This window comes from Diabrotica virgifera, chromosome 10, assembly GCF_917563875.1.
Source record: "Diabrotica virgifera virgifera chromosome 10, PGI_DIABVI_V3a".
NCBI classification, from domain to species: Eukaryota; Metazoa; Arthropoda; class Insecta; order Coleoptera; family Chrysomelidae; genus Diabrotica; species Diabrotica virgifera.
Genome location: NC_065452.1, coordinates 40,901,524 through 40,913,889, shown reverse-complemented (window position 1 = coordinate 40,913,889; position 12,366 = coordinate 40,901,524). Strand labels below are relative to the sequence as shown.

Genomic DNA, 12,366 nt, shown 5'->3' with positions numbered 1-12,366 from the left:
AACCGCAAATTTGGTTTGGACGCGCCTTTATAGGACATGTTTTATTTCGTCAAATTTTTCATTTTCACGGTAAAATCACAGAACACTTTAGATGGTCTGTGGTTAAAATTGGAAGTCAAATTGTGTTTTGTACCACAAACCATACATCTTCTACACGTCAAATTTGGCCTTGAATAAATTCGTCAATTTCTTGATCAATTTATTGTTGGTGTAAAGCGGGTATAAAAATAAACAATATAGGTCTAGCTAAGGTGGCTGTATAGTCTATAGTACTGTAGGCTGTGTAGAGTACCTTAGCCACTAGCACACTGTAGGTAGAGAGAGGAGAAGATTCTCTTTTCCTGTCTTTGTTCCTCTTATTCCAAACCTCATGGAAAAAAGCTGGTCCTTGTCAACTTGTCAGATGTATGGTCCTATCAATCATATGTCAATGTCATGCGTCATTCGTTGATAATCAAAAACACAGATATCAAAAAATCAACAATACAAAATCAAAATTACAAAAAATTTTAAATACCATTTTTATTGAGTTTGTTCCTATTTAAAAAATCTGAAACAAATTTTAACTGATATTTTTGATGCTTATATAGTAATAGGAAGGTATACTCTGTGATTCTCTTTTATTTATTTATATGTAGTCTTATTTTTTCCAAGTATATGTATGTATAACATAAACAACATAAATTGAGAATAACCCAAAGAAAAATGCAAAGAGCAATGTTGGGAATAACAAGAACAGTTATGGTACCAACTAGGTAGTGAAAGAGAGGACCAAAGTGACATGTCCTAGAAAAAATTGCACAAGCCAAATGGAGATGGGCTGGACATGTAGCATGTTTAAATGGTAATAGATGGACCAAAAGACTCATAGAATGGAGACCTAGAGAAGATAAAAGACACCGAGGTAGACCACCAAAAAGATGGATGGATGACTTGAGAAAAACAGTGGGAAATTGGATACAGATGGCACAAGATCGAGAACAATGAAAGAATATGGAAGAGACCTATATAGAACAGTGGATGCAAGAGGTTGAGGAATGATCATGGTGATGAGGAATAGATCACAAAAGCAAAATTATTAATACTGTTTCACACAAAACTCATTTGGGGACTTAGAAAGTAAAGTAAGTAAAGTTATTTATTTGTAGACAACTTCACATATAAATTTTAATCTTGTGCCTTTTTATAGCCATCATTTGAACACCTTAGGTTTTCACTCTTTTATCTCTTCTTGCTGCGCTTTTAAATTCCTTATCTTTTTCTTTATATTTGTTTTTCATCTCTTTTTTCTTTTGTGTGTCTCTTGTTAATATTTCTTTAATATCCTTTCTTTCTTCACAACAGACCACTTGCTAAGAATGAAAATACTCATTGAATGCGCTGATGATTACAGAATACTGCTATATATTGCTTTTGTGGATTTTGAAAAGGCCTTTGACAGTATTGAACACTGGGCCATACAATTCTTACTAATCAGTGGAAGGATTGACTATCAATACACATAAATGATGAAAAAGTAACAATCATAATAAAACATCCACACAAAACACCAACCCAATAAAAATAAATAGAGGAACTAGGCACGGGGACATAATATCTCCAAAAGTCTTTTCATAAGCACTAGAAGATATATTCAAAAAGCTTTAATGGCACAACAAAGGAATGAACATCAATGGACAACTGCTGAATAACCTGAGATATGCAGATAACATAGCAGTGATACAATATTGGACAAAGAAGCAAACGAGATTGGTCTAAAAATGAACTACACAAAATCTAAATATATGACAAATGTAGAAGAGGACAACTAAACCATGCAAATAGGAACAATTACAATACAGAATGTCAAGGAGTACATATACCTAGGGCAAATAATAAAACTGAGTAAAGAAAATCAAACAGCAGAAATAAAAAGAAGAATAAGACTCACATGGTGACATTTGGAAAAATGAGCTATATCCTAAAAAACCAGAAATACGCCCAATACCTCCACAAAGAAGTATAATATGATCATTGTGTTCTACCAGTACTTACATATGGACACAGACATGGAACTTCGCAGTGGCGGCTGGTCAGGGTCGGCAGTGCCGACCCACACATTTATGGACACATTATAGATTTTTGTAAATATATAAGTTAATCAGAGTTGATGATATTCGTTTCTGTGAATTAAAAAAAATATCTGTGAGATAATACAGACTAAATTTTATTCATTGTTTTTAAGAGAATTCGAGCCATCCAATACGTTAAGTGATCCCTGTGCGCTGTGCATAAGAGACTTTTCAAATTAATGATCCTATCCTAACCAGCCATACCCCTGACTGAGATTGTGTGAATTCAAGGCCCGCTTCGACAATCCGTACCCAGATTGACCATTTGCTTGTAATAAGACGCTGTGGAATATTAGCCGATAGGCAACCAATTATACATTCCCTGTATTTATTTGAATGACAAGTATGGCAGAAAAACAATCTGCCGAGCCCAGCGGTGATCTGCAAATGGCAACAAGACACGTACTTATGACCAGGGCACATATGTAAAAATATTAGTACATAACACATTAATTTGGACGTTGAGAGGTAACTCATATTTGTTTGCAGAAGTTCCTTGAAAATAACTCATATAATAATATTAATTTGAGTTATCCTCCCACTCAAAAAAGTCAGGAACATTGTTTAAATAACCAGAAATGTCAAAAAATGAAGGAACAATTCGATTTTTTTCTTCATTTTTTGATTATAATTTTAAAAGTATTCATTTTCGAGAAAAGTTGCACTGACATAAAAGTTGCGTAATTAAATTTCCTACAATATAGGATTAGCTAAAAATTTTAAAAATTGTCACCCTTGTTGCAAAATAGCAATAAATGCGAAAAAATCATAAAAAACAAGTATTTGCATTTTACGTTTTTTAACTGTTTATCCTACACTTAGGACCTTCATAATTTTACCCACAAAAACTATATCATACAATAAAACAACACTATGAATTTCATTAAGATCAGTTCAGTACATTTTGCAAGATAAATTTTGCAATCCAGCTTTCACAAAAAAATTCATTTTTTCAAAATGTTGCAGAACTGAAAATAAGGCAGACAGCAAGTTGAATTTATTTTTATGTTTAGAAGAATACTGTACCTTTCTTCTATATGTAAAAAAAAATTCAACTTGCTATCTGCTTTTTTGTACTGCAACATTTTGGGAAAATTTATTTTTTTTTGCAAAAGCTGGATTGCAAAATTTATTTTGCAAAATGTATCGAATCGATCTTAATGAAATTTACAGTATTGTTTTATTATATCATAAAGGTTTTCTGGTTAAAATATGAAGGTCGTAAGTGTATCATAAATGGTTGAAAAACGTAAAATGCGAATACTTATTTTTTATGTTTTTTCGCAATTATTGCTGTTTTGCAACAAGGATGACACTTTCTAAAATTTTTAACCAATCCTATATTGTAGGAAATTTAATTACCCAACTTTTATGTTAGTGTAACTTTTCTCGGAAGTGAATACTTTGAAAGTTAAAATCAAAAAACGAAGAAAAAAATCGAAGTTTTTCTTCATTTTTTGACATTTTGATTACTTAAACAATGTTCCGGACCTTTTTGAGTGGAAGGATAACTCAATTATTATTTCCAAAGAATTTTCAAAATATCTATTAGACAAGTTCATTAAAAATTATCCATCATTCTTTAATCAAATAAAATAAGGAAATGGATTAACAGTTTTATACGCTGATCTAAATATTTTCGGAAAGTGGGATAAGTTACAAAATATGTTTAATTTTATATACTGCAATTCATTAGGCACATATAACAAACTGTTCCCGAATTTAATAAATTATTGTGCTCAAATGTGGGCCAATTCTGCCTCAAATGAACGGAATTTCTCTTGTCTCAAAAGAGTCAAAACGTATTGTCGAAACACCATGAAACAAGAGAGAATGTCAAACTTGTCTCAAATGTTAATAGAAAAAAACTTTTAAAACCTCTCCAAAACAATAATAAATTTTAAAATGACGTTATAACCCATTTTGCTACTTCCTTCTTCGAAACAACATAGACTAGAGTTAATTTATAAACAGGTTTACAAAAAAAAAATAAAAAAAAAACAAAAACCAAAAATCTTCTATGAAATTGAAGCCTTTTAATTAGATGGCATCCCTATCTGAGGAGACAAAACCTTGCCGACCCTGTCCCTAAAGCCACGAGCCACCACTGGACCTTCGCAAAGGAAAAGATGGCCAAGACTCAAAGGGCAATGGAAAGGCAGATGCTAGGTATGGGAGCGTTCAAGTATTACGTAACGCAATTTTTGAAGATTTTTGACCCCCCTCACCCCCATGTAACGCACCGTAACGTTTTTCTGTAACCCCTCCTCCTACCTAAAAGTTACGTAACACCCAAGTGGCCATTTGAACCTAAATGGAAAACGAGATTGCGAAAAGTACCGGAAACTCAGTAAAAGAACTTTGTTATTATTTTAATCGCATTTGAGGTAATAATAAAAACTTACAATCATCATTCAGCCTTAAATCTCCACTGCTGAACATAAGCCTCCTCCCCTCGTTTCCAACCACGTCTATCCTGCGCCGCTCTCATCCAGTTTTTATTTAGCTTTCCTAAGTCATCAGTCCATCTTGTAGGCGGTCGACCGACGTTTCTCTTGTCTTCTCTTGACCTCCATTCCAATAACCTTTTTGTCCATCGCCCATCTGTCATTCTGGAAATGTGTCCTGCCCATCTCCACTTCAACCTGGCTAGCCTTTCGATGACGTCAGTCACCTTTGTTCTCCTGATTTCTTTGTTTTTGATTTTGTCTTGCAGAGTTATTCCTAACATTGACCGCTCCATTCTTCTCTGCGTTACTCTTAGTTTGGTAGCCGAGGTTTTAGTTAAGGTAAGTGTTTCTGATCCGTGCATCAAGACTGGGAGGACGCACTGATCAAATACCTTTCTCTTTAGGCATGTGGGCAACTCACTTTTAAAAGTTTCTCTCAGTTTTCCAAATGCTGCCCACCCAAGAACGATTCTTCTATTCAGTTTATGTGTCTGGTTATCCCTGCCAATCGTAATTTCATGTCCCATGACATGAAATATGTTCAAAACTTACAAAAATAATGTTTTATTATTAATTTTACATTAAATTTACATTTTCCCTACTTAGCCCCATCCTTAAATACATTTTTGGCTTCATTCTTTATTGTTCTTCTCATGCATTCTTCTATTTTATCTTTTTTAATAAAAGCTTAAAATAAAATAACATATGTATTTATTATTTCAACATTTTATTTTGCTTAATAAAAATTTTTGTATAACGAATAATATATGATGTTACCAGTAGTTTCGAAATAATAGTGAAAAATATGTGTAAAACTTTTTGTTCTTCGACGCCCTGTATCGTGAAAACGCATGCCGTTACAAAAATTATTTAGTAAGCAAACTCCAATTATTTTTTAATTTTTCACCTATCCTAGAGATCGTGTTACCTTTTTCTGAAACACCCTGTATATATATATATATATATATATATATATATATATATATATATATATATATATATATATAGGAAGGCACTTATGGAATAAAATTATTTCTGTCCTTGTTTTGAATAATTTTAAAAAACGCTGAGACCCGTAGATTTTCATATATAAAAATGTGTGCTTTTATCTTTAATTTTAATTAAACACCCTGTTTTCCCAATTTTCTAAAGTAAGTATCAATATAGTGGGTTTTGTATTTAATGCTTTTTATTTAAAAACATTTTTAAATAATTTGAAAATTTACGTATTTAAAACATTAATGAATACCTACTGCTGAAAACGATACTGCATGTTATGGACTTCAGAAAACATACATGATTTATGAGCATGTAGTTCCTTCTGCAACCTCTTAATCCCATATGTGTCTTTTCATCTTTTGTTGTGGAGAAAGGTTTAGCTAATTATTGAAAACACATGTTACAGTGCTTCACAAATTTTAATATTTTTCCACTTGAATACCATTGTCCTGTTGTCGGAACATGAGCGGAGCGTGAGGGCAGGGTTGCCAGGTCAGTTTTGATTTGTTCAGTAGTTTTGCTTTCAAAATATCAGTAGCAATCAGTAGATTTTTTAAACCATGTATAATACCCTGTGTTAACCTGTGTTAACGCCCACCTGTTAAAATCGGCCACCTTTACTAACGCCCAGTTTCTAAATAACGGCCAGTTTAAAAATTGTCCAAACCAATATTGTCAGTCAGATGTCCTACCACCTTTATATTACGCACGCGGCCAAATAATCTCATATTTTTAAAACCTTCATAATACTTTAGTTATAAAATACTAAAATACTACAAAAAAAGCTACAACTTTACTGTAAAATAAGTTTATTTTGACATTTTATTATTTATTTATTTATTTTACTTCAACTACTACTCATCTTATGTGCTTCAGTGCTTATTTCCAACAAAAATATAAATTATAGAAATTAATTATTATTCATTTCTAATTAATAAATTAAAAACAAAGTACTGCTTATCTGATATTTAATTATTAAACGCAAAGTCTAAATACCACAACTTAACAAAACACGCTCTGCAGTTATTGGAAATTGGAAACAGAATAAGTACTAAACTAAAGAAAAGCAAAAAATGACCCATTTCATTTTTACCAAAATATAAAGTACCTACCTATCTATTCATCAGATAAACCCTAAACTCATAAATAACTCCGAGGGAACAGTTCCGGATATTGGAAACATAATGTGACACATGGTCTATTCAAAACAAAACAATTCTCAACGAAAGAGTCCCTTAAAGAGTCACTTGACATCATTTTTACCCTGAAAATCCTATGTCGCTAACTTTACCATCAAATATAATTTAGGTGAAGTGAAACGAAAGAAGAATGCGTTGTTGGATGTTGGGCTTTGGGTTGTATAATATGAATGAAAAATGGTTTATATTTGAGCAATTAATTTTTTTTTAGATTTTTCGGTACATTTTATACAGTTTTCAGTAGATCGGAGTTCAAATCAGTAGATCTACTGAAAAATCAGTTGACCTAGGTCACCCTGTGTGAGGGTGCAACATAATACAATTCAGGGGTCTATGTAAAACATAAAAGAAATTATGTAGTTTTTTTATTTAAGTTAAAAAAGAATGTTACGTAACGCGCTGTTCGAACCCCCCTCCCCCCATGTAACGCGCCGTAACGTTTTACAAGACCCACCGCCCCCCAAACTGCGTTACGTAATACTTGAACGCTCCCTATCAAGCTTAGTGATAAAAAGAAAAATACATGGATCAGAAATCAGTAGAGGCTCGTGGCTTTAGGGACAGGGTCGGCAAGGTTTTGTCTCCTCAGATAGGTATGCCATCTAATTAAAAAGCTTCAATTTCATAGGAGATTTTTGATTTTTGTTTTTTATATATATTTTTTTTGTTTTTATTTTGGTTTTTCCTATAAATTTAGAACCTAAACATGTTTATAAATTAAGTCTATTTAGTCTATGTTGTTTCGAAGTAGCAAAGTGGGTTATAACGTCATTGTAAAATTTAGTATTGCTTTGGAGAGGTTTTAAAAGTTTTTTTCTATTGACATTTGAAATTTGAGACAAGTTTGACATTCTCTCGATTCATGGTGTTTCGACAATATGTTTTGACTCTTTTGAGATAAGAGAAATCCCGTTCATTTGAGGCAGAATTTGCCCACATTTGAGCACAATAATTTATTAATTTCGGGAACAGTTTGTTGTACCTAATGAATTGCAGTATATAAAATTATACATATTTTGTAACTTATCCCACCTTCCGAAAATATTTGGACTAGCATATAAACCTGTTATTCCATTTTCTTATTTTATTTGATTAAAGAATGATGGATAATTTTTAATGAACTAATAGATATTTTGAAAATTTTTTGGCGTAACTTTTAAATTTTGAATCGTCAAAGAGGTCAATGACTTATAACAGTGAGTAAATAATAGTTTTGCCTGGTGCAATAGTTTTAACTTTTGCCCGGAGGCCATACAATTCCCCATACATCAAGGTAGCGCCGTCATAAGTTTGCCTTACCAATTTATTTTTGATATCAAAAAATTTTAATATGTCATTTAAAACACCAAAAATATATTCTGTCTTATGGCTTCTACTCACGTCTGAAGACCTAAAAACCTCTCATAAATATTAGACGTAATGCGTATCGAAGAACAATTGATACTTGTGAATGACATGTTACCTCTATCAGTAGTTTCGTCTACTTCTACCAAAAGCATCAAAATGTAACTACTAATTGATTCTTTCATTCTGTGCTGTTTTATGGACGCCGCTAAATGTCTTCTAGTCAGAAAGTAAATTTGTTTACAATTCATTTTTACAATTTCATTCGTTCTCTATAATTAACTTGATGTAACGAATCTTCCGATTCATCCTGTCCCCTAAATGGTAATTCCTAACAACTTAAAAAATTACAATATCAATCATTAAACGACGTAAAACTACCTACTTACCTATTTCATAATTTTATCCCGGGCGCGCTTAGGTACGTGCCTTGCTACCGTTTGCAGATCACCGCTCGGCAGATTGGTTTCTGCCGTACTTGCCATTCAAATTAATACGGGAAATGTATAATTGGTTGCCTATCGGCTAATATTCCATAGCTTCTTATTACAAGCAAATCTTCAATCTGGGGACGGCTTGCTGAAAACACACAATCGCAATCGGGTGCATGGCTATAGGATCATTTTTGAAAAGTCTCTTACGCACAGCGCACAGGGATCACTTAACGTATGGGATCGATCGAATTCTTTTAAAAACAATGAATAAAATTTAGTCTATATTATCTCACAGATATTTTTTTTATTTCACAGAAACGAATATCAACTCTGATTAAATTAAATATTTAAAAAAATCTATAATGTGTCCATAAATGTGTGGATCGACACTGCCGACCCTGACCAGCTGCCACTGTCAGAAATAAAACCAAAGTGAAAGAGGTAAACAAACATGCAGCTACTCTCAAATGGAAATTTGCAGGACTCAACAGCAGACAAAGAGAAGGAAGATGGAATGAAGCGATAACTCACTGGAGACCTTGTGACTACAAAAGTGAAAGGGGCAGACCACAGATGAGATGGTCGGATGACCTAAAAAGATATGCAGGGACCAGATGGACAGGATTAGCACTGAACCGAGAAGAGTGGAAAAATAAGGGAAAAGTCTAAGTTCAACTTTGGACAAATGAAGGGCAATAGATAGATAGATAATATATTTTTTATTAATTTAAAATTAAAGTAAAGAACTAATTATTTTATTGTTATATTTTAGGTCAAAAATGGATAAGTGGAGAAATATATGGTGGTTTTCAGCAGGCAGTTGAAGGTTGGGCCTAGGGGCCTCAGGAGGTTGGGCCTTGGTTGACTATCTAAATGAATTATTGCAATTTGTAATTCGTTTTAAAGCACAACAACAGATATTACTGGAAATCTACATTCATCTCCTGAAGATACCCAACCAATGAACGAAAGTAACAACGTTGAGGCAGCTGATGAAGAACTGAAAAAAATTAGTTAACTACTCCGTCTTTAAAGTTCGCTGATATGACTTGAACGTCAGGATGGTTGTTGATGATTTTAGAAATTGGCAACATGGATGCAATGGAAGAAGTCAAGAAAGAGTTAAATAAACTAAATAAAAGTGATTTAATTAGAATAATAATAGGAAAAAAAGTGCCTACGGACTTAAAAACAAGTATTAAAGTGATACAATATGTGGAAAGTGAAAAAATAGGGTCCCTTGATGCAACTGATGAAATCCTTGATAATTTCATAGCTGACAATGCTGAACCGGTAAGTGAAATAACATTAAAATACGAGCTGAAAATCGCAAATATTCAAGTAGAGGCCTCCACACGCCTAATTAAAGAACTGGAAAGAACTATTAGCAACAAAGATTTAATTATTAACCTTTTACAAAATCCTGCAAATTTAGAGGTTAAACACGAATCAAATACCAATACAGGGAGCAGCGTTGCCGTACCTTCTCCGGAATATGTCGCTACGGGAAATGGCAGAAAAATCAACAGCAAGCCAGAGATACGCCAAAATAGGCAAGTTACACACCATCAGGTCTCAAGTGCATTAATGCAAGTACAGCAAAATATAAAAATGAATGATATCCAGACATTAGGTCAAAATGTTAGCCAAACTCGATCAGATGGAAAAATTGTTGGCAACAATAGCGACAACGTGGACATAGCATCAAAAGACAAGGTGTGGGTGTACGCTACCAAGTATAAAACATCTTACACTACAGAAAAAATGGAAAATTACCTACAATCTAAGTTCCCTGGGCACGAGTTCTCATGTACATTGTACAAAAACAAGATAAAAGGCTCCAATTCGTTCAGAATCTCAGCTGATGCGGAGCTTAGAGATACTCTCTTCAAGCCGCACACATGGCCTAGCGGCATAGAAGTAAGTGAATATTTTTTTCGTAGAAAACGTACCTTCCAAAAATCTCCTAAGGACAGCGGATCTACTACAAGAAGATAACATAAGTGAAATTGACATTCTCAGTAGCTGTGTGCCATTTAATGTTTTGTGTCACCTAAATGTACAAAGCTTAAATAATAAGGTAAATTTACTTGATATTTTCAATGACATGTATCAACCAGATATATTGTGTATTACTGAACATTGGGCATCCTCTGATAAACTTCTTACACTTGGATTGTATAATTATGTTTTAATTACTAGTTACTCGAGGAGTTGTCACATCCATGGAGGTGTGGCAATATACAGGGTGTAACAAAAATACAGGTCATAAATTTAATCACATATTCTGGGACCAAAAATAGTTCGATTGAACCTAACTTACCTTAGTACAAATGTGCACATAAAAATAGTTACAGCCCTTTGAAGTTATAAAATAAAAATCGATTTTTTCCAATATATCGAAAACTATTTGAGATATTTTATTGAAAATGGACATGTGAGATTCTTATGGCAGTAGTATCTTAAGAAAAAATTATAGTGAATTTTGGACACCCCATAAAAGTTTTATGGGGGTTTTGTTCCTTTAAACCCCCCAAACTTTTGTGTACGTTCCAATTTAATTATTATTGTAGTACCATTAGTTAAACACGATGTTTTAAAAACTTTTTTGGCTGAGTACTTTTTCGAAAAGTCGAGTTTTTATCGAGATATTTTGAATATTTGTCAAATCCACCACATATTTGTATATGGTTAAGTACGATTATGGAGACTTAGTAATAATATGAAAATTTATTTACGATTTACATTTTTAGGTATATTTTGAACCATATTAAAAAAGAAGCCACATCTCGATAAAAGGTGCCTTATCGTAAAAATACAAAGAGGCAAAAAAGTTTTAAAAACACTGTGTTTAACTAATGGTATCTCAGTAATAGTTTAATTGGAAAGTACACAAACATTTGGGGGGTTTAAAGGAACAAAACCCCCATAAAATTTTTATGTAAACATATTGAAAAAGAAGCCGCAACTCGATAAAAACTGCCTTATCGAAAAAATACTAAGAGCCAAAAAAGTTTTAAAAATATTGAATGTAACTAATGGTACCACAATAATAATTTAATTGGAACGTACACAAAAGTTTGGGGGGGGGGGTTTAAGGGAACAAAACCCCCATAAAATTTTTATGGGGTGCACAAATTTCACTATAATTTTTCTTTAAGATGTTCCTGCCATAAGATTGACACATGTCCATTTTCGTTAAAAAATCTCTAATAGTTTTCGATATATTTGAAAAAATCGATTTTCATTTTGTAACTTCAAAGGGCTGTAATTTTTTTTATGTGCATATTAGTACTAAAGTAAGTTAGGTTCATTCGAACTATTTTTGTTCCCAGAATATGTGATTTAATTTATGACCTGTATTTTTGTTACACCCTGTATATAAAAAATAATAGATTCAATGTATGTAAAGAAATTGACTATTTAGCACAGTTTAATGTGGAACTAAATTTTAAATGTACTGGAATCTCCTTAAATGGCAACTGTTGCATTTTAACTATATATAATGAAATTACTACATGAAATTTTAAATAACATAATTCAAAACTATGCACAGGTGGTCATTTGTGGAGATTTAAACATAGATGGTTTTATAGATTCAATTCAGGTGAAATGTTTTGCTGATCTGTTGGAATGTTTTTAACTAAAATCTCATATATCCGTGTCTACCCGTGTCGCCAAATACGGTAATATCTTAACCAAATCATCCGTTGACCATTTAATTACAAATATGGATTTTAAATCGCTGAATATTACGGTGTTTGACCCAGCTATATCTGATCACTCTGCACAGATGTTGAAATGGGATCAGGTACCCACAGCACCACCA

The 12,366-nt window shown here is 32.8% G+C and overlaps 1 protein-coding gene across 2 annotated transcripts in view; it reads left to right on the top strand.

Annotated features, from left to right (window-relative positions):
• Positions 1 to 461: 461 nt before the first annotated feature.
• Positions 462 to 12,366, top strand: part of LOC126878685 (uncharacterized) — a 30,253-nt gene continuing 18,348 nt past the window's right edge. Inside the window, exons 1-2 of one of the 2 annotated variants that reach the window (XR_007695734.1) lie at positions 462 to 1,124; positions 9,310 to 10,617. Coding sequence is in view for 1 of the 2 variants with exons in the window: in XM_050641545.1 (XP_050497502.1) it covers positions 9,609 to 10,535 (927 nt within the window). In the remaining variant the exon portion in view is untranslated. Of the gene's footprint in view, positions 1,125 to 9,309; positions 10,659 to 12,366 lie in introns of those variants that run through there. The other variant, XM_050641545.1, reaches the window with a different exon arrangement.